The sequence below is a fragment of the Lonchura striata genome, chromosome 3 (genome assembly GCF_046129695.1).
Source record: "Lonchura striata isolate bLonStr1 chromosome 3, bLonStr1.mat, whole genome shotgun sequence".
NCBI classification, from domain to species: domain Eukaryota; kingdom Metazoa; phylum Chordata; class Aves; order Passeriformes; family Estrildidae; genus Lonchura; species Lonchura striata.
Genome location: NC_134605.1, coordinates 85,906,654 through 85,930,691, shown reverse-complemented (window position 1 = coordinate 85,930,691; position 24,038 = coordinate 85,906,654). Strand labels below are relative to the sequence as shown.

General features: G+C 35.4%; 1 protein-coding gene across 13 annotated transcripts in view; it reads left to right on the top strand.

The window, feature by feature from the left end:
* Positions 1-24,038, top strand: part of ADGRB3 (adhesion G protein-coupled receptor B3) — a 446,612-nt gene that overhangs the window by 184,224 nt on the left and 238,350 nt on the right. For all 13 annotated transcript variants that reach the window (XR_002465425.3, XM_021530142.3, XM_021530143.3 and 10 more), the window contains 5 exons: positions 5,895-6,059; positions 8,858-9,022; positions 9,844-10,008; positions 16,628-16,729; positions 17,303-17,409. Coding sequence is in view for 12 of the 13 variants with exons in the window: in XM_021530142.3 (XP_021385817.1) it covers positions 5,895-6,059; positions 8,858-9,022; positions 9,844-10,008; positions 16,628-16,729; positions 17,303-17,409 (704 nt within the window). In the remaining variant the exon portion in view is untranslated. The remainder of the gene's footprint in view (positions 1-5,894; positions 6,060-8,857; positions 9,023-9,843; positions 10,009-16,627; positions 16,730-17,302; positions 17,410-24,038) is intronic.

The following is a 24,038-nucleotide window of genomic DNA, read 5'->3' as shown; positions in this document are numbered from 1 at the left end:
TCAGTACATTTTTGAAGTAAACTGTATTGTCACACACAGAGAACTTTTGGACTTTATCTCAATGAACAGTAATATATAGAATTAAACTCATATTGTTACTGTATGTTGAAAAATAGCCAGTGGGAAGTGCATGTGATCCCATCAGAGTTTGTGTATGAGCATTATAAGCATTTAGGAAGCTTATGTAATGAAAATCAGCTTACAAGATTGTCTCTAGATGATGCATGATACAGCAACAGAATTGCTTTCAACACCTGATATTTTCTATTGTGCTTAAGTTAATCAATTCACATGAAATTTTCTAATATTTCAGACTAGAAATGCCTAGTTAGAGCTGAATTTTAATATTTCAGAAGTGTTAAAACTTTACACATGGAAGTGTTTCCATACAAAAATGGCAGGTATTTCTAAAGCATTTAGAGTAGCTTAGATTGTGCCAGAGGTGGGAAATACTGCAAAAGAACTCTCAAGTACAAAAATGAAGTGAAAGAGGAGAACTGTAAAAGAAATGAACAAACATTGCAAACAATCAAAGACAGATTTAAATATTCATTTGAAACTATGTGAAGAATGAACATGAAAACACAGTCCACCTCTCACCATGAGTTCTGCCTGACTTCTTGCTAATTAGTATTAACTAAGAGGAAAGAGGATTAAATCTCCTATTTTTTAGAATTTTATCTTCATTATATCCAGAAAGGGATATTAAGTTTTCATACAAAAAAAAGGCAAAACAAAACAAAAAAATCCAAGCAACGCAAAAGCCAAGGTAATTAATTTGCTGTAAAATTTAAACCGAAAAAATTAATTCTTAGATATATTATGGTCAAACAAATTTTTAACAATGCTCACTCCAAAACAGTGCTCCATATTTCTCAGGTCACAAAGGAGCTGTTTCCTTATATCCTCACATTTCAGGATACAGCTTTTGTTTCCAGATACCCAGATGTCCTCATTCTATGTATCATTCTGTGTATCATTACATATCCTGACTCAAAAAGTTGCAGAGTTCATAGAATTATCCCTGGTCCATCCACTAAAATAAAATAAAAAAAAAAAAATCTGTATACTAGTGTATTTAAAACAGACATTTGACAAAATGATTAGTAAAAGGGTGGGGGACATTATGAGAGCTGGAATGTTTCCTAATTAAAAAGTTGCTCCTTCAACATAAGAAAATATGCAGGGTGACCTTATGTACTTCATGCAGCTATCCATAGGGCTTTAAAGGAACCTTGCAAATACTAATGCAAAGCTTTCAGACTATTTTGTCTATTGCCTTTAGATATTCTTTATATATACTTTACCATATTTTATGTGCTGCCCAAGATACTCACTGGAATGTTAGAGAACATATTTCTCTGTGATATCAGTGTCCTCGAAAATTTGGAAAATGGGATTTACCATCTTCATATATATGTATGTATTGGAATAGGTATTTCAATTTCAAAATAGTACTACTGATAGTTTGAGCAAAATAATGACGAAACCACTTTTTGCGTAATTTATTTCAGACCAATACTATTCTAGAGAAGTGCAGCATAGTAGACAACAAAGCATAGCTCAGGTAATCTTTATTGTCATTGGTTCTTTTGTGAGTGGAGACACCTCAAGATCCATTAGTGCAGTGTTACTGATTCATTTCAGTTTAGTGAATAATTTTTAACAGCTAAAACTGCTAAAACTTAAGGGGAAAGAACATGGGATTTCCATGCCTGCAGATCATTGCAGCTTCTGTTTCTCCTTCCCCTATTGCCTTGAACACCTTTTGCCACAAAATCTAACTAGCTTAGCATTTTCAGGCTTAAGGGTAAAACAAGACATGGAAGGAGCAGGAATACACTATGCCATTTCAAACACTTGTATTCTCAAACACTTTGGCTAGTGTTATTTGCTAATATAGTTTTACTTACCTCCCTTTTTTCTCTCCCTGAACTTATTGCAACAGAGCCTGACAAAAAGCATCTTCTTTAGACACCCCCTTTAAGCGGTGAAAGGCCACAATAAGGTCTCTATGGAGACTTCTTTTCCAGGCAGAACAATCCAAACTCTTCTATCCTGTCTTCATAGGAGAGGATGTTCTATCCCTCTGATCATCTCTGTTCCAGTGCTGTGGACCTGCTCCAACAGCTTCATGTCTTTCTATGCTGAGGATCCCAGAGTAGGATGTGCTCCAGGTGGGGTCCCACCAGAGTGGAGTAGAGGGCATAATCTCCTCCCTCACCCTGCTGACTATGATACTTTTGAGGCAGTTCAGGATGTACTTGGCTTTCTGGTTTGCAAATGCACAGTGCTGGCTCAGGTCCAACATCTCACTGACAAGCAGCCTGAAGTCCTTCTTTGCGGGGCTGCTCTCAATACTTTTATCTCCCATCCTGTGCTGCTCCTAAGCCTTGTTGAACCTAATAGCATTCACACGGGCCTGCTTCTACAGCTTGTCCAGATCCCTTTGGGTAACATCCTGTCCCTCAGGTTTGTCAATCACACCACTCATCCTGGCATTGTCTGCAGACTTGCTGAGGGTGTGCTCAATCCCACTGTCTGTGTCATTGATGAAGATATTAAACAGTACTGGAACTACCTGCACCACGACGATGGCCATATTTTTTTCAGTATCTGTTCAATTTAAAACTGAACAAATCAAAAGCATTTAAACCCCAATAAAAATCTCACAAAATATGTTTGTAGGATGAAGGCCAGCATGGCCTAACGCCTCCTTCCACTTCACAGCAGTTGTGTGTTGTGAACACTGTGGGTGTTCACTTCAACATGATTAGGTTCACAGAGTGGCAGAGAGATGGGAAAGATGCTTTGCAGTAATGCAAACTTGTTGTGCTAGCAATGTTTTTGACAGAGAAGCTGTCAATAATCTGAATATTTTTGTCCCAAATAATGAATCTTGCATCTGAAACTGTGTTATAGAAAACAGTAACTCCTCTGCGGGCCAGCTCTCCATCTGGTGTAATTTGGCATAGCTCATCTGGCTATAACTCATCAGATGCTATAGGGGATAGGGGATTCTTTTGCATTTAGAAAATAGTGTTAAAGAAAGAGAATGTAAATAAAATACCATAAAAAAAAAAATCAGGGGTAAGAAACTTTAAATTAAGATGTTCTTTTAAAGATAATCTGGATAATTCTGTGCAATTCTGTAATGTGTTGTTTTAGTCTAATGCCTATTCCCTCTTTGATTTTATTATTGGACTACTAGTTTCAGACATAAAAGTCTATAAATGCAATAAGGTGCTGTGAAAGTTTTACTTAATGAGATAAAAATTGTCATGGAAGATGATTTTTGGCACAGCTTAATTTAAACCACAAACAGATAGAGACTGCTTTCAGTCCACTCAAAATAAAACATTTTGTTTTGCCTTATGTTTAGTTCCAAAATCACGTAGGCATTGTTCTCTGTTGCTGCTAGCATGCAGTCAGCTCTTGCCTGAAGAAATACACATCCTCTTGGATAAAGACAGTACCTTTAAAGAGCCATTCAGCACATAGTTTTTAGTTCTCAAAGAAAGACAACTAACCTAGAACATTTTGACAATATGGAATCAAAATTCCAAATTAAGCAATAGGCTTAAACTTGTATGTGCCCTGAAAAACCTCACTGTATGTCTACATAGAGGCAAGACCTTTTCAATTTATTATTTTTCTCAAGAATAATCTTTTTAGAATTTGGATTAATTTTGTTTAGCTAAGTTTCATACTTTTTAAAAATCTTGTTGCATCTAAACATTTTAATCAACTGTTGTGGTATCAGGAGATGAAATTATGTAATTTTTATTGCTGGTTATTGTTTGGAATCTGATCTGACAAACTGTTTTCTCATTAATTTTGCTTATATGATAAAAAACTGGGAATCAGAGATGTGTCTGGATTCATAATCTAATATCTTGCCAATGAGAAAAAAATATTTTGATAATATAGCTGAATCAAAACAGCTGTAGAAATGTAGTACTTGTTGAGAACAGATGGAACTAAAAGAGTTATGGGCAGGTATAGTCAAAAATTTACTATTTTTAGAAGGGCAAGACTTTCTGGTTTTGACAAAAATGTCAAAATTAATCAAGGTTTCTAAACTAACTAGATTAAAATCTGTCACTTTAACATTAATTTGAACTGTTCCTGAGGGTTATTTTTTTTAAATATAATGCAGATGGAAATGATATTTAGAGTAATATAATAAGAATGTAGGATGTGGTCTTTTTCACCATTTTTACATGACCAAATGAAAACCTTTCATTGATTGAGCTGTTATCCAGTGCGTTAAAATCTTCCCTGAATAAAGTTTGACATTTTCTGTCCGATACAATTTCTCAGAAGTTAACTAACAAACTTTTTATCTCAACATAATGTCTGAAATGACAATTTTTCTTATTTTAAATGAAAGGCAATAGAACTTACCTACTTGCTGAATTCCCCTTGATCTTACTGATGAATTTGTGATAATGTGCCAGGGAGCTGAATGTCCTTCCACAGCCTTGCAACTGAATTTCACCTCAGGAAATGTTATTCTGATTCCTGCAAGAAAAGGGTTGTATTTGTAGAAACTGGGCAGGGGATATGTGCCTTCAGGGCAAAGGAAACCTATATATGAGAAGTTCTTTCGCAGTGGTGAAAAAAAGTGAGGACAAAATAGAAAATCTATTTTTTCTGTAATGTTGTGAATCATTACTACTGATGCACTCAGATATTATACACAGTTTGCCCCTCCAGACACCCTTCAAACAGACAGGGCTTCAGAAACAGAATTATGTGATACTGAGTGAGATGTTCATTCTGGATACTAAGTCTTTGGATTTCTCTTGAATGCTTAACATTACTGCAGTTCTCATCATTAAATTCCTGTTCTGACATTGCCTAATTTAAATTTGTGCAACTGCTCTTATTAAAGAAGAAAAATAGGTAAAGTTTGCCTTGAAGTATTATTCAATTTATATAGAACTGTTTTACGAATGTATGTGTAAAGAACTTTATGAAAATTTCACTGAATTCTTCCGTAAAGGGGTTGCTACAGTATGTAAGCTCACATAGATATTGTATATAAGTTTCTCCTGTAGTAGAAAATGCTTAAAGCATAGAATGAGTCATCTTCTATGATTCCTTATACTAATGTTATAAAATATTTGCATATAAAAAGAGTAGTATAAGTTTGTAATTTATTGTGAACTCTGAGGATATTTGCGGTTTGCTGAATGACTGCTTTTCTGAGAGTAAGCATGTATTACTGTCTGTTAAATTAATGAATATGTTCATGTAAGGAAATGGTATATATCTCTTTTACTTATGTGGTCTTGGAATTTTTGATGACAATAACAAAGCACATCTGCCACCATATTTCCACCAGAATTTAAACAATTGAAAATACTTTAAGATTGCTGCCCCAATTTCTGATATTGACATTTTAATTAATTACTGCATTTATTCCTATAATTTCACAAGAAAGCTTAATTTTTATTGCTTCTAGATTTTAGAGTTGCCTTGATACAGAAAATATATGCTCGATTTTCACAAAAGCTAAACTCCTGAAAATCAGGGCTATTAAACATATCAAGTCCAAGACCAAAGGTGTCATTAACTAACTTCTGAAAAGGAAAGACATCTTGTGAAAAACAGCCAAAGAAGAGAAACTGTGATAGTGAGATTAGTTTCAAGATTAGACAATAATGTTTCAAAGTATATTTTTAAATATACTTTAGAGAAAATATTATTAAATTAAATTAACTAAGTTTTAAGAAGTATGTGTTTTCCTATGATAAAGCTTATCTGTGAACTGATTTCCTTGAAGGTGGCAAAATAACTCCTATTTAAAATATTGATTTTGTTTATTTTGAAATCCTTTTGTTACTTGTGTGTCTGTTTCTGGTTAAATTCTGTATGGTTTGTTGCAGTACATGGCGTTTGGGAGGAATGGTCACCTTGGAGTTTGTGTTCATTCACATGTGGTCGAGGCCAAAGAACTAGGACAAGGTCATGTATACCTCCCCAGTATGGGGGAAGATCATGTGATGGACCTGAAACACAGCACAAACCTTGCAATATTGCACTCTGCCCTGGTGAGCTCATGCAGCAACTCTCTGCTTTGTTACAGTGCATTTAATGTGGATTGTTTGTGATTTCCTTTATAGCCCTTTGTACATTATCCAAAGTGATTATCTTGAGGAATATTGTTCAGAATTCTGACTGTAGTGGTTAAAGCATATAGTCAGGATGGTAACTGTTCAAGACAGATGCAAACAGTATTTAGTTTCTTTGAGGTAGTCTCTCTGTAGGGCACAGTATGTTGTGTAGCAAGTCTTGATTCAGGCTGGGTCTCAGAGAACCAAAAGGCTAACAACGTCCTGAGCGTGGCTGAAAGACAGACATTCAGAGGTCACATAGTTCGTGTTCCCCATATCTGTACGAATTACAGAATACAAAATACAGTTAACAAATTAGAGTTTTCTTAGAGGTTCACTGTAATTATTTATTCATCACATGGCAAACATATTTGTGAAACCATAATCTTTAAATTGCTAATTTATCCAAAATATATATTATTTACGTGTGTTCAGACAGAAAGGCTCACACAAGCTAGGGCATTAATTGAATACCCATCTAGTTCTTGTAGTACAGATTTAGTTATGTGCTATACCAATTTCAAAAGATTGCCACTAACCAAATAAACAATGCATGGGCTTCATGTTAAACTGTTCATCTACTAAAATTAAAGATTACTAAAAAAAAGTGTTCTTTCAAAACTGATTTTCAACATTTTGCCTTTAGATTGTGATTTTTTAGACCAACTTTTTCAAAATGCATGGATATATATAATGCATCCTGCTAGCTTCAATATTGTGAAGAAATACAAAACTGATTACATCTAATCTGTCAAAAAATTATTTGAGAACTCGAGATTTTAAACCGTCATTTGTACCTAAATGTCTTTTAGAAGCATTTCTATACTGTTACATTTAAAAGTAGCACTGTAAACTTTGCTCAATATTAAGTTTTGCTGCAATTTGCATTTTCAATTTATTAAGGGAATCTTAATGTATAATTCTCTATTTTTAAGGGTATTTCTGAAATAGAAAACTCACATGCTCTTTTCTCCTAAAGATAAATAAGAAACATGTATGAAATATATATGAGAAGCCACAGAATGAGTTTTCTCCAAAGACAGTATAATAATTGATTTGATCTTTCCTACCCTAAAGAATACTATATACCAATGAATAAAAACTGAAGAGGGTGCATTGAAATGTAATTTCCATAATGTTTTCCTCTTCACGTAAACTTTCATGATTAATGAGTGGAACTAGCATCCATGTTTGTAAAGATTTCCATTTTCTTCTGAATAAATTATCAGGGCGCAGCTTCATAGCTTCAGAGGCATCTGCATTGAGAAGTGGTTCACAACCAGGCATTACATGGAATATTTAATACAGAACTTCAGGGAAAAGCCTTGGGAAAATCTCTTCCTTTAATTCACTGGTGCTGAGATCCTGGGCCCAGGATCTGGATAGTATCTTTGAAATGTTCTGTTGTTAATGTCTGATATGAGCAAAATAGTTTACCTCCATTATTCACTGAACCCATATGCACCCATACAGAACAGTAGGTTTAATCACTAACTTTAAGATTCTTCTTTCTATTCTAGATATTAACATCATCAGCTTAGGGAGCAACTCCCCTTTAGAAGAATCCTGAAAACAGGGTTTGGCAAGTGCACCAAGTGAAATTCCTTGTTTGGAGTGATGGTGCTTATATAGCACTAGTAGTTGTAGAACCAGGTTTTTAAGGATGAATATTTATCAAAATTATATTAGAACCTACATTTTGAGATTATATTTAACTGCAGGGGCAATGAGGAACTGATGATTGCCACAATCTCTGTGAATGCAGGATCCTGAATTAGCACAATTAGTCATAACACATTTCATAATGCTTGCCTGTTTTTAAACATACTGCCTAGTCCTACTATTATTGACCATATAATTTTTAACTTGTATGGAAGCATAATTGCTTTATGTTTTTTCATTACCTTGGTTTTTGATATTTTCATTTACCTCAAAAAGCTTTCTGATCTACAATGTTATTAATAACAGTCATTAACCTTTACTCAGAATATTCATTCAAACTCAAGTGCATGGGCTAATACAAATTACTAAATACAGAGCCATTTCCACCATTTTCATTTTGTTTAGACATTTAACTTTCAAATTCAGAAAGAAGATTATGCAATATGCAAACACAACAGCAGATCTCATAAGGAAGGAAGGAAGGCAGGCAGTTTCTGTCCTGCTACATTTTATCTCAAAAGAATGTTGAAGATCTAGGATCGTTTCCCTCATAAGGAGGATGAATGATAAAAATATATTCAGCATTGTGAATACAGAGAAGACAGACTGTCCGTGAGGCAAAGCGGTAACTCCCGTTCTCCCATTTAAATAAAGGCTTCCAGTTTCACCATCAGGACCTATTAATAACGTGATAATCCGACCTATCTGAACTATCACTGCAGCTCTTATAAATTACTTCAGAGGACCCAGGGTTTACTTACATTATACAAGAACGGCTCTTACTATTGTCTAAAAATACCAGTCTTTTTTATAAGGGCTTGTTTTTAATAAGACCCTTCAAACAGCATGTGACTGAAATAATTAGTTGTCCTTTTTATATCAGTGTACAATTAGATGGGACGCTCTTGAGGCAAAAGGAAGACAGTTTTATATTAGCTTAAAGCAGCTGATAACGTTGGTTTCTGTGTTTGATTGCCGCAAGTCAGGCCGGGCCCAGCCTGAGGGCTGTGGTCACCGGCCTGGCTCCGGTGGTAACTCTGCTGTGTCCATCTCTTTTGTGGCCGCCGCGGCAGTGGACGGACAGTGGCAGGAGTGGAGCTCGTGGAGCCAGTGCTCGGTGACCTGCTCCAATGGCACCCAGCAGCGAAGCAGGCAGTGCACGGCGGCGGCGCACGGCGGCTCGGAGTGCAGAGGGCCCTGGGCCGAGAGCCGGGAGTGCTTCAACCCCGAGTGCACCGGTGAGTGGGCGGCGGGCGGCGCCGGGCACCGCGGCACGGCCCGGCTGCACCGCGGGGCAGAGCTCCGGCCACGGCGAGGCCTGGACAGAAGTCACTGACTACAAGTGTCATGCCAGCCTAAGAGTCAGAACTTCTTCACATCGAGGGTGGCAGAGCACTGAACAGGCTGCCCAGGAGGGCTCTGGAGTGTCCCTGTCTGGAGGCATTCAAAACCCACCTGGAGGTGTTCTGTGTCACTTGCTCCAGGTGACCCCGCCTTGCCGGGGAGTTTGGACTGGATGATTTCCAGCGGTCCCTTCCAACCCCAACAGCTCTGTCATTCTGTGATCCCTGGGACCTCATTTTGATTTACTTGATGAAAAAAAAAAACTGAAAAAAAATCCCTAAAAGGGTGCAATAAGACTGCACATTAGCTTTTTGGTTTTAATGCTCTTTGAAGGGCATTCAGCACATATTTTTGAAGCCTAAAGCACTTAAGTTTTTCATGAACCCAGAAAGTAAATATATATGAACCGATTCTCTTTTGGCCTCAGACTACTTCATGATCCTCTGACTGTACAAAAGCAGCCTTTCAGTGTGTGTAGATTCTATATGGATTTACCTTTAAGCCTCATTTGCTCTGCCAGAGCATGTAAAAATCAAGATCTTAAAATACCACATGCAAAAATGTTTTTACTTAGTTTCTTTTAAGGGTACTTAGGCATATTGTAAATATATATTGTTACTGTACAGCAGCACTATACAAATAAATTTTTAAAAAGAGTAATTCTTCATTATGACTGTCATCATATCACCACTGTAATTGTATTTTTTCCAAACAGCAAATGGCCAGTGGAACCAGTGGGGCCACTGGAGTGGCTGTTCCAAATCCTGTGACGGTGGCTGGGAGAGGCGGATAAGGATCTGTCAAGGCGCTGCTGTGACTGGGCAGCAGTGTGAAGGAACCGGAGAGGAAGTCAGACGGTGCAGTGAACAGAGGTGTCCTGGTGAGATGAAAATATAATTGCTGTTATCATTTACACTGCAATAGGGCTTACTTTAATGGGCGTCTTTAGGAAAGACAAGATCAATGCCTATAGAGTAACAGCCATAAAGAGCAGTATCTGGCCTTGCTTTAGACAAGTCATTCCTGGTTTTCTCAGTAGATTTCTGTTTATGCAGCTAGATGCAAATGAGCCCTATTAGACATATAAGCAATGTATCAAGTTTTGAGTGAAGCAAAATATCATAGTAAAAATTGATTGCCTAGGAATGCCTATAGTATTTGGAGCACAAACAATTTCCTACAGAAAAACTCTTTGAATGTATGGTATCTGAGAATATCAGGTCTGGTTTTGTAATTTGGAATTCATTTTGTTCAGTGTACAAGTGACATCTCTAATACATTTGGGGTAAATTCCAGTACAGTAAAAACAAGAGATAAAGTGAGCCTTACCATGGTGTACAGAGTGAATGAATGAATGAATATATGAGCCACATTTTAGAAAAAGGAAAGTAATTGAAAGACACATCTTTCTATTATTAAGCATTAATATAATGCTTAAATATCACTTTTTTAATATAATGCTTTGTATCACTCTTTACTTTGCCCTCCCAACAGATTTAAGTCTTTCCCACTAAAAGCTAATAAAAGTGTACTTTTGAGCTTCTTCAAAAATGAAGAATAAAGAAGATAGGTGAATCAGATAGTATTTATTGTAAACACACATTTCCTAAAGTAAAATAATACATTGTTGGATAGGTGAAAGATAAAAAAATAAGTAGTTTGTTAGTAGAATAGGATGTTTTAGCCACCCACTCGGGAAATTATGTAATCTGAACTGCAAGCCAAGAAGCAGCAGAAAATCAATCTAGCAATCTCACTTCTGGACATTTTTGCTGCCTGTGTTCTCTCGTGGTCAGAGAAGGACTTAAATGGAAGGGATGCTTTGGGTCAGGAAATGAGAAATTTATCAGATGTGAATTTTATGTCATCAAGCCCATATATTTCATAGGCAGCATATTTATCCCTTGACAGACATCAAGGAAACGTTTTCAAGGTATTTGCAGTACAGGAGAACTATTAGTCTCATTGCATTCGAAGAACAACAAAAAGACTATTTGTAGTTAGAAAGTTATAACACTACACTGTAGAAGTTAACTGAATCTAACTTGCTTTTTAAATGATCTGTTTAATTTTAATAAAAATTTCATTATTTGAAAAGCAGTACAAAATAGTATTTGCATTGAATTCCTAAGCAAACTAATTTCCATAGGTAATGCAGGCTTCCTCTAAAAAGCACAACACTAATAGGAGATTAATATGAATCTTCTCAATAAACAGTCAGATGAACTAGATGCTGCTTATAAAACCCTTCTTGAAATAATTTGCATTTGTATATTTAAAAGTAAAGCCATACTGCTGCAGTCCAATTTTCAAAGGTTGCCACCTGCTGTTAATAAAATATTTTACAGATGTATTTACAAGTCAAATGCACACAGAGCTTTATTTGCCATTTGGTGAATTTGTTTATTTACTTGATTAATTTCAGATTAGATTTAGTGTGCTTATAGAAACTCTAACCTAAAGCACCTTTTAACAAGCTATGCTTGTGTAAACTATTAGACATGAATTATAGATTTATTTGCCTCTAGACTGACATTTACTGAAGAATCTCAGATTTAAATGTGGATAATTTACCAAAATTTTATAAAATTATGTACAGATTTACATTATATAAACAAGAAGTAAAATTGGAAAGTACTATAAAGAGTTGTTAAAAGTATAAGCAAATTTCATTATTTTTATGCATTTCTTCCTAGCCCTGAAATAGCTTAAAAAAGCTACTTTTGTCTCACTGGTTTCTTGTTCCATGTAAGCCACTGAAAAATATGAGAAAACTTAAATGTTGATCCTTTTTCTTGTATTATCATTGCTTTGCATAAAACAAGATCCTCAGGTGTGTAGAACCATGTAATATTTTTGTTAAGGGTATGAAGCTGCACCTGCTTGTATTACCCTAAAATCTATAGACTTACAAAAAGTTAAATTATAGCTACTTTAAACGGTCTAAGCAAAAGGCTAATAAAGCCTTTTTCTGTTAGAGTTACTGATGTCAATAAGATGCTTTGCAGAGTGCTTACTTGATAACTGAAAATCTTGCCTGGACATTCTGTAGTTTAAGCTCTGCATTATCTGAGTATTATGTGAAGTTCTCTTCATAGTTTCTCAGTGATTCCCTTCAAGTGGCTGGGGCATAGACTGAATTGCTTTCAGCAGCATTAAGAGAGGCAGACTCAGAAGTGCTGTCTGTGAGGTGAGGGTGCGAAGTGATGCAGAGTCCCCAGGCAGCTGCAAAGGAGAGCTGCTTTATTGCAAAAACCTGGTCTATTTAAGCAATTAACCAGTTATCAGCTACGTAGATTACAATCATAATAAATATAATTTAACCAACCACCATACACCACAATGTGAACACAATGTGGTTACATAACTTGTTTTTCTACCTCTAATTCAGCTGAGTCACTTTCCCATAATCCTTTTCTGCTTAGCCAAAGTAGCAGACCTGAGCCATGATTTTACAAGGCCTCCACTATGTAAGCTTTTACCTATATGCAACAACTGTCTGAAAATTGGATTCTCAAAAAGCTTGGTTTCTGAACAAATTTTGTGCATCTTTCTTTGTGATTTGTGTATATCACAGCTATGAATTATAAAACTGTTGTTTTTTCCTTCCATTGTGTAATATTATAGGAATGAAAAACAAAGATTAAATACATTTTGGGTTCAGTTATTGATGCTTTGTTGCGTCTCAAATGTCTAAAGTTAAACTTCGCTCCTAATAGGTCAGCACTACTCTGCACTCAAAACATTTTTCTGTGAAAGGACGACTTCAGAAAATCGGAAACAAATCAGAGAAAGTAAAAAATGCTTCTATATTTGGTAAACTTCTAGTCACTCAGGAGTCACAGCAGAAAACTTACACAAGATGAATGAACATTTTGTCTGTCCCATAAGAATAATGGAGACAGCTAGATAACAAAAGAAAATGCATAGCAAGATGATCAAAAACTTGTAGAAGAATGTGTAAGAGAAATAAGGTAATTTCCACCAAATGCATCAGTGAAAATGAAGAGGTGGGAGTACCAAAACCAAAGTGCATCACTGTAAATTTATTTCTATAAAAATAGGGCTGTGTTCTTTTGACAGCCAGAAGAATATATCATGTTTCAACAATACAGTATTGGTTTTGAGAAATAGCTAATTCCCTAATACTTAAATCTTTATTAACACTATACTTGTTTCCAATATTAATGCTTCACCTGGATTTCACTCAAAAAAGATTCTCAGCATTTTTCTTATAATTATATTTTCAGTAGTATAAAGCCTAATATGGAGCACTTTAGACCAAAGTATAACTGAAAACAATGCCAGACTACCTTGTTAGTTAACACAAAGACAAGAGTGCACAACAACCAAAGACTAGCTAATCATTTCCCACCGATGGTAGTTTTTTTTCACAGCAATATTAAATAGATAAGATAGAATAGGAGAAGGGAGAAGATTCAAATAATTCAATTTATACTCAGCTAAATAATAAAATAAAAGCTCTGGGGAGTTGGGTTTTTTTTTTTTTTGGTTGGTTGGCTGTTTTTTTTTTGTCTCTGATTGCAACACTATTCTATAAGACATCCAAAAGCTTTTTTTCTATTGCCTTTGTTTAAGATAATTTTGCCTGGGGCATTGAATTAGGATTCAAGATAGGAGCTGTAGTTCTACCATCATTTGAGCTACTGTGTGCTATAGGCTAGCTTGTCTCACCCTTTTGTTACCCTTTCCCATGTTTGTTATCTGCTTGTGTAGATGGCAAACTCTGTGAGGCTACATGTGTCTCTTGCATGTGTCTCTTCTCTCTTGCTTTGTATGTTGTCCTGAGCTTCCACAGATCCCAGTTGGGTAGATTGCCTCTGGGAGATGCACGTCTTCTCTCCAGTAATGTCAGAAGAAGACTGTGCTTCTAGACAGTTGGCTTTGTTGAATATTTGTGCTCAGGTAGGATGAATTCAGGCCTATCATTGCAGGTAATGTGGTACATTTGAATGCATGCTCTGTGTGGGAAGATGCTGGGGATTCACATCAAGAGTGAAAGAGGTCTGCCTTTTATTTGCCAATGATAGCAATTTTTACCTCAGCATTTGCTATTTGCTTCTAAATTCTAGTAGTTCTCTATTATTTTGTAGAGCAAACTCATATTTATCTGTGGGTGTGTTATGAATTAATTGTGCCATAGTTACAGAAATACTTGAACTGGTTCTGAGGATCAACAAGGCTTTTAAACTCAGATATAGTACCACTCCACTGTGCCTGTAATGCTTCCATGAGCGACATGGGTTGCAGCCTCACAGATGCTTTAATGTGGGCGGTTGCCTGATGAGTAAGCTCTGCCAGATAGGTTTTATCTTTGAGAAGAAGGAGTTTGTTTTTATCTGCAGCATTCCTTGATCCTTGTATGAGGCATTAAAGGCCAAGACTCAGCCAGAGACCAGGAAAAGGTCTTTGCCTGGGCTAAGCAAAACTTCTTCCAAGTTCCAGCTGCTCCCACACCTCTTTCCTGATGACTGAAGGTCTTGGGAGTGCCTTTTACTTTTGAACACAACACACAAGTGCATTGTTTATCTCCAGCACGAGGTAAAGTTTCCATATAATCTTGAGTTATGAAAACTTAATTCAAGAGCACACTAGTACCCTTCCAAATAGATAGGAAATCTCTGCTATTACCTGAGGCTTGCAAATGTAAAAGATAAAATATGTTGTATTTGAAGTGTGCCTATAGATATATGTATACATTTTTTAAGCAAAAAACTCACATGTAACATTCAGTATGTGGAGAAAAGAGTTTTAGTTCTGAGAATCAGCACCTAAAGTGGTGATTAGTGAACACAACACATTTGAAATGGCCACAGCTGCATAACAAATATAGTTCTCAGAGAGCTCTAAGCTCCAGCAAATTTATGTAATTTATAATATAACCTCCTTATTATGTTAATTTACGCTCCTCAAAACAGAACATTTCTTTTGTTTATAAGGTCATAATAGAATGGTAATTGCTTTTGCTTATGTCACCAGATGGCTTATGTTTACCAAAATCTGTTTTTTCCCAGTGTAACTCTGTCCTGATGCATTCACTCTGTGGGCATATCTGAAGCAGGGCTAGTATTCTACATTATGACTATAACTGACTTTCTTTGGGTTTTGCCATTAATGGATCTCTTGCATTTTTAGCAGCACCAACTGTCTTGATTTACGATTCAGGAATGCTGATGGTGAGGCAAATTTAGCAAGCAATTTTTCTGCCCAACTGTGATTCATATTAGTATTACTGAGCCATCTGCTAGGTATTCTTTGTCCTCTACAAAGAGAGGGTACAGCTTTGTGCAAAAGTCTACTCAGTTCCCTTGCTCACACTTCCGTCAGCAGACGTACAAAACAGGGAAGATGGACGATTTTATGGGTTAGATAATGGGATGGGCAAAATCTGTAGTCTGTTCCTGCCTCTGCTAGAGATTTCCCATGCAACCATGAGTGAATCATTGAATTGCTTTCTGCCTTATCACACCATCTGCTAGAATGAATTTCCTTTCTCTTTTCTTTTTTCTTGTTTTGTAACCACTTTGCTGTAATACAGCAGGGTTACTTTTTTTTTTTTTTTTCTGGTAAGAATAATATATAATAATAAACAATTCCTGATTTTCTGCCCTGAACTTGGAGTGAATTAGGTTTCATTAACTAACATGTCAGTGATGTGAGTTGTGAGATAGCTTCAGCCAGATGTTTTCTGTGCTAATCTAATTTGCTCAAAAATCATAAACTGGAATATACACTAACATACAGAGAGCAAGAGGAATCTGCTGTTGTGACCATGTGAAAATAAAACATGAAGCATTTGCTGAAGTTTATTTTTCCCCATGCAGTTCTGTTAGTACAAAATTGTGACAATAATTTTCCCTTTAAATGGTATTGCAATAACCAGTAAAAGGTTATTTTGCTTCATAGACACTCAGTCCCACATTATTGACTATACTTTCTTAATTACCAGCTTGTACTGAAACACATTTCAAAGAAATAACCTGGTTTTATAATAACCTTCAGAATACACAACTCTCATTTAGCACCTTCAGCACATTTAATGTTTCAACTGTCTTTTCAGAACTGATTTTTTCACATAAAGATTCAATTTTAGAAAAAAAATCTTTACAAATTTTAGTTAAAGATTAGCATTGTAACTTATCACAGTTTAAGTCTCATCATCTTCTGATAGTTTCTTAGTGTTATTGATCAAAATAGAGCAACAATGAAAGAGTAAAACCAGTTCATATTGTAACTACAACTTAAAAAAGTGCTTGCTTGATGGGAAGAATAAAGCCATGGTTTGTATGAAATAAATACCATCACTAAGACAGATATGCAAAATATCAGGCTTCTCATTTTTTTACTTCAAACTGAAAATTAACCCAAGTTATGTTAATATACACATTTCAGGAAAAAGTAGGATGAAATGGAGCACTTATTTTTATGATATAAAATATGTTAATGTTTCTATTTAAATTCTCATTTATAAATGACAGCGCCTTATGAAATATGTCCTGAAGACTATTTGATGTCAATGGTCTGGAAAAGGACCCCAGCTGGGGACATGGCATTCAATCGATGTCCTCTCAATGCCACAGGTACAGTACTACTTTGAAATCTTGATGATAAAAAAGGGGAGAAATATTTTGCTTTGTATCCTAGATAAATTATTGCTAGACCCATGTAAATATGCATATATGTGAATATATCTGTATAAACCTCACATATTTACTTATGCATATTTACTTATGCATATGCATGAAAATATGCACGTACATATGATATCTCTTACAGCTTACATATATGCATGGGTCTGTGGTGTATGTACATTTATCTGTATATATACATATGTATATATGTACATATGAGCATTATAACCACAAAGAAGAAGCTGACAAGAAATCAATTTGACTGGATCTATCAGGCAAAGTGATGAAAATGAGGGAGAACATAAAAATCTTTTTAATTAAGGAAACACTGCTAAAAAGCAATCAAGTAAACATTGAAATGTGTTTCAGGATCTTATACTACTCTCTATATACCGATGATCATTACATGAAATTATTTCTGTGTGTGCCTTTAAAATAGCATAGAACATAGATTAAATAAGTTTATTCTTTCCAGTTCCTCTCACTTATATAAATATTTTCTGTCTTCTTTGTGTCTTACAGGCACCACTAGCAGACGCTGCTCTCTCAGTGTTCATGGAGTGGCCTTTTGGGAGCATCCAAGCTTTGCTAGATGCATATCAAACGAGTACAGACACTTGCAGCATTCAGTAGGTGCAAAGTCAGCTTTAGTACTTGCTCTGTTTATTCATTACTAATCACTGGCGTAAAAAGAAACTTGCTTATTTACTCTTAGGTTTCTGTTAAGCAATACCAAGAGGAAAACAGATCTGAGAAAGAATTAATTTATGGTAATGGATATTATTTTGATCTTGTATAATGCTGGTGTTTGTGAAATAAGCCTTGTCTTACTGTAGAATTGAAAAAATGAATCAGATTCCCTTCTTTCATGTCCACTGTGTGAAATTTTTATAGGGATCAGAGGCAAAACATATTTTAGTTTATTAGAAAATGAGATGTGAATAAATGAGATTTACTGGAAGAGCAACATGCTGAGAATTCTGTAATACTGTGTATTCTTTAATTGCAGAGTATGAAGCCAGGAATGTTTCTTTTTGCTCTCAAATTTAGAACTTCACATTCAAATGTAACAATAGGAAATGATTATAGGGTAAATCGCAGTGTCTTGGAAAAGGAAAAGTAACTCTAGATGAAGAAATACTATGTGAATTTTTTTTTAAAAGCCTGACAAAAAGTTTATTTGCAAAGCATTGGCATTATACAATTATGTACTGCCTAAACATGTTTATATGGATAGATGTAATACATAATGTATATTGCTTCATAAATATGTTACCATGGTATATATTAGGTATATTAGTTACCCTCTATGTCCCTAGTTGAAGCATTCAGCCAGGTTAATACTATAGTGGGAAATGAGCCTTTGAAGATTCTCATGGACAATGGATTTTCTCTGCGTGATATATTCTACTGACATTCTTATTACTCTGCATCCTTTTCCAAAGGCCACTGCTCTGTTTATCATTCAGCAGAGGCACACTAATACAACTCTGTGCTTCATCACTTCCCAACTTCTCAACCAAGTGCAACACTTCTGTAACACGTTTAAAATTCTTCGGTGGCTTGAAAAGCAGTAGCCTGGCTGCTGTTCCTCAAATCTGGATTGCTACTTAGAGGAGATTTTGATTAATTCCTTTGAGTTGCATTTTTGTTTTGTTAGACCAAATTTATTTGAGACCCGGGATTCAGTTTCAGGGTAGGCCAAAGCAAGAATTATTTTTAAAACAGGACAGAATAGATTGTCAAAGGAATTTTCCCCAATACACAGAAGCTTCTATTTTACACAGCTGCCTGCATGTTCACCTCTCCCTTTAGTGTTAATGCTCAAAAACATATTAAGTTGGCTGTAATAGTTTTGGTAATTTACTCTATTGCAACAATTTCATTTGTTAGGTCTATATTAATTTGCAGCTCAAACTATGCAAAATGCTGTTTCATGCTATTCAGTGGTTTGACTTACCTGGCTTTGGTAGGCACTGGTAATTTTTCAAGAGCCAGAGGTCTGACTTGTTGAACAAAAGACATTTCTTACATAGAGCAGATTTATCTTTTTTTTTCCCTATATTTCCTTTTTGGAAATATTAATTATAAATAAATTACACTGTGAAACATTCTTTCTGCCAAAGAGCATTTAAAGATTGGTAATGCTTCTTTAAAATTACAGAAACACCTAAACATATCTTTTTGCTGCACAAAATTTAAGTCTAGCTAGTGTGCATACAAATTAGAGAAGTGGACTTCTTTCACACTTGGGAGCTGTTCGCAAAGAAAATTGGTCTGTCTTACATCTTTCTGCTTCTCAAAGTGAACAACGCAGCATATTTAAAGAATCAGAGAAAATGGAGGTAAAGACCTGTAAGGTCATTGCCCTGCAAATGTAGGCTTGTTCCCCCACGATACATATGTCAGTTCCATAAATCCCTGAAAATAGGGCTTTATAAGGAAGCTGCTGACAGACGGTGTTGCTATAATAAATATGTGTGCTTATGAAAGCATGTATGTGTTGTCTCAGTGTGCTTAACTTACCAATAAAGTTATTTTACCAATGCAGACCAGGAATAGAGCAGGGTATCACTCAGTTCTCTGAATATTCCCATAAAATTTGAGCTGAATCTCTTTCATTTATTATCTGAAATATATAAAAGAAAATGAGATGTGCTGTCTTCTAAAAAATTATGTTCCTGAAGCTGATACAAAGCATTTGATATACATAAATACAATATTTAATACATTAAAGCATAGAATACAGACAAGTCACCGTCTTTTTGCCCTCCAATCAAGCTGCATATAATCTAGAACCAGAAATCACATAGTAAAATTCACTTGATGTTGTACCTAGGAAAATATTATATAAAGACAAGTATTCAGTATGATGGGAGCCAGAGAAGATTTCCATGGTCATAGACCCTGCTAACCTGGCTACACAGGTGCTGTACTGTAAACTTTTATACTAGTAAATAAACTTAAGCTTAAAAGTCCTTGTAGTCATCTGCACAGTTTAACAGTGTATGTGTTAGTATGCTCCCTGACCATTTCAGACCACACCAGTGAGCACTCTCCCAAACAATGGCTACCATCTTTTAGAGGATAGCGTAGCAGAGAGGCCATTGTCAGCAGGCAATAAAAACATGATTTTCTGGGACAGAGGAGGGATAGAGAGTTTAATGTGAGGAAACCAAAATTCTATGCTATATATAGTGTACAATTTTACCACATAACCACAGGTGATTGACCCCTGAAGACCGTTTCCTTACTGTATATAACTACTGTAAATTCACTGCCTCATGCACAAAGCTTCTTGTATTTTTACAGTTTTCTCTATTACTTACCTGGAATTGGCATGGCACAAATTTCAACCCTTAATAAGCAGTATTAAAGAAGCTGAACCCCAGCTAGTGCTGTGTGTTCTTCATCTTGACTCAAGACTTGTACTGAGACCAACATGGTTGCTTTGGAAATCATGCTAGAATGGCACCATATTTTAATCTTAAAATCCATTTGAACGTCTATTTGTAAAGATGGAGAGTCATTAAAGCTAAAAATACACCCATAATGCTAAGTCACTTACAGAATGTGCCAGACAGAATTACTGCCTCTACTGCATGCCCTGGTGCTTCAGATGTAGGTTATGGCACCTCAGAGGAAAATGGGGTTGAGTTACATTGTCTGGACTTGTGGACCACTTTTCAATGCATATATCAATATTATGCTTAATATTCTATTGCAACAGTTTCAGAATAATTCCAAGTCTTAAATTAATATATCTCTTCAATATATTTTTAAGATGAGTCTGTAGTACCTCTACATTTTTTGTTGATGGAGAACTGAGACCGCTTGAGCAGGAAATTTATCTCAAGTCTTCTGAATTAGTGCCAAGCCACTTTTCCTTCTTAATGTTACATCTCCATGGGACAACAGAAAATCCCTGGCATAGTAAAAATATAACAAACACAGAGCCTTTAAAGAGACCATGCACTTGAACATGATTAAATAATAGAGAAGTATGGTTTGACTTGTGGAGATCAACACTCAGTTTATTTCTTTCAAGGGCAGCTTGTCCTACATGATAGGAGTTTGATAAAAAGCAGTTTAAGAGAATTATGAATGTCAGCTGTGCTACAAATGTACAGCCTGTACTTCTGTTACGTTATTTTACCTTGTGCGCTATGGTACAGGTTCCTTTTAAAACTAGGGATGACAATTAGATCTCTTTGAATAACAGAACCAATTAGTCATGAACGATTTATCCTACATTTGGTACAAATCAATCATCAAATGAATTCAACAAATACTGTTTGACCAGCTTTTACAGCTGGTTGACTAATAAAAAAAAAATATTCACTAAACATATTAAAGGAAAAAAATTCCCAAATCCATGAAATAAACCTTTAGAAAATTATTTGCTTAGCTGCAATTATAATATTTAAAGAACCTAGTTAGGATTATTCTCCCTAAAGCACTATTAGTGGAAAATTCAGAGTGATAAATAGGCATACTTTGCCTCCTGGACCTAGAGGACCAAGCAGGAACTTGATGAGCATAAAAAGAAACATCACAGATCATCTACCAGATTTTGTTCTGGTTTTCTTGCATTGTCCTAATGTATTTGCACTGTCTGCAGCTTTGCATTAAGAAAATGTTCTTAGTCAAGCATGGTGTCTTGACTCTGTTACCAGTCATTGTAGCTGAGAAGAATGTTTTGCCCAATTATATGCAATTTTTAAAATGTATTCTTGAGAAAGAGGGGATTATAACAAGAAATTCTTCCAAGTATCTTTTTTATTGTGGATGGAAATGAAGTAGAGTGAAAAGGTTTAGTAAACTCTAGTGGCAGCAGATATCCTTTTTTCAGTTCCTATTGGAAAGTTCTTAATCACATACTGATCACCAGAGTTTTGTTAATAGTGAGGAATTTTATTCCTTTCTTTAATTCCATATTAAATTCTCAGAATTTGGAGGATTTTCCCTTCCTGTGGAATAGGCATAATTTGGGTTTTCAGATCATTTTACCAAATCAGTTACTGCTATAGCAGAAGTTATGGACCTTTCTGAAGCCTGTTCTCTCTTTCTACCCTTGGCATATAGTTTCATTTTCTGAAAACTGAACTACTTCAGTCTAGCTAACATATTTTAATCTCTTTAAAGTGCATCTGTTGCTAGCTTAATGGACTGTTATATGTAGAAAGGAAAATTAGATGATGATCTAATGACCCAAACTTAGTCTGTATAATATTATGAAGTACGTTCCTCATTGCTCATTATCTTCTTTTGATCTGGAAGCTAAAAATTATGTGCCTAATTATTTCACATAGAATTGTGTACATTACCCAATACTTGGCTAGTCTAGACTAATGTTTTCTGAGTTGTGGTTTGAAGGTTTTTTTACTTTATTTGGATAAATAGGGTAAAACCTTTCCTGAGACTTAGAAATTTATTTGTACTGTATTTATGAGTGACTGCAGGACAAGAATAGAATCAGTGATTACGACCCCACAGGCCTACTTCAGATAGTATCCAAGAAAAAAATATACTGAAATGAAAGTATATTTTGCTTTCATAATTTCTTGAAGTCTATCAAATTTGGTATGGTACAAGCAATACGACTTAGAAGCAAGACTTCAGAATTAGGAATACCCTACATTATCATGCTTCCAAGAAGCATAGATAAAAAATTCTTCATTATTCTTTATATAGTCTATGGATAATAGCCACCTAAATTAGAAAAAAAAACCACAGCAAAATAAACAAAACAAAACTAAACTAAACAAGAAACTACTCACCTCATCCCCAGCTGTCCAAAATCTAAAAAAACAGAAAAGACTTGAATGGGGACTAATGGAAAAAATGAAAATGAGATTAAAATAGGTAGGTGTGGATGAGCAATGAGATTTCACCTTTTATGAGCTTTCTAGGAATTGAAAATTGAAGCTTTTCTGACCATTTTTAATGAAAACCATTAATACATAAAATCTTACCATGAACTATTAGAAATTGATTTTGTGAAAATTGAGGAAATACTTGAATTCACAGGTTATTTTTATTTTCTACTGTGTTATGCACTCAAACTAAGCAATAGGATTCATTGAATTGCCAAAAAAAAAAAAAAAAAGATAATTTTTTAAGGGATCATCTTAAAAAGTGTTGGTAATGAATAATTGTCTTGCCATACACTGAAATAGCCCTTTTGCCTTAAGTGAGTTTTCCTCTACATGTCCTTTGTATGCTCTAGTTTGGAAGAGATTTGAACTACACTCAAAAATAATGATGAAGACTAATGCCTGCTAGCAAGAAACTTTGTTCCTGAAAGACATCTTCAGTAGTATCAGAAAATCTCTACTAATACAGATCATTTTATAAACCTGTGTAGCACAGTTTTCTAACCTAGATGATGAAATTATGTTTTTAGTTGCTGTGATAAAAATAAGGCAATATTTCAATAGAATCATAGAATGGTTTGGGTTGCAAAGGATTTTAAAAAACATCTCATTCCATTCTCCCTGCCACAGGCAGGGCACATTTCCACCCCTCAAAGCCCAATCCAACCTGGCCTTGAGCAACTTCAGGGACAGGGAATCCACAACTTCACCAGGCAACTTGTTCACATTCACCACATTCACAGTAAAAAATTTCTCCCTAATTTCTAATCTAAATCTACCTTCTTTCAGTTTGAAGACGGTTCCCCATGTCCTGTCACTACATGTTCTCGTAAAAAGGTACTGGAAGGCTCCTATAATATCTTTATAGAGCCTTCTCTCCCGCTGAATAATCCCAACTCTCTTAGCCATTCCTCTCAGAAGTGGTGCCCTGTCTCTCTAATCATCGCCGTAGCCCTTCTCTGGACTCACTCCAACAGGGCTATGCCCTTCTTATGTTGAGAGTCTCAGAACACAGTGCCACTTTTAGTGATATAACACCCAATATAAAATGCATTCATGCAAAATGGTCTACTTTTTATCAGAAAGTTGAAAAACTAAAATATCTCTTAACTCTTGAGAGTTAGGAAGGAAAAATCTACATATGAATTATCACATGGATGTCAAAATATTAGCACTTATAAAGGAGCATGGGAACTTATGCAGGTGAATCTTTACATGCCAAACGAATAATATAGCCATAAAAATGCATTTCTGCTGCTTCTGCTCATACTATAATTTTGTTTTAACTTTTTCCACAGCAACGTTACTCATGATTTTGCAAGTGCTTGGCTAAAATATAATTTGATAAAAAGAGCTTTGAGGTGAATAACAATTTGCTCAGC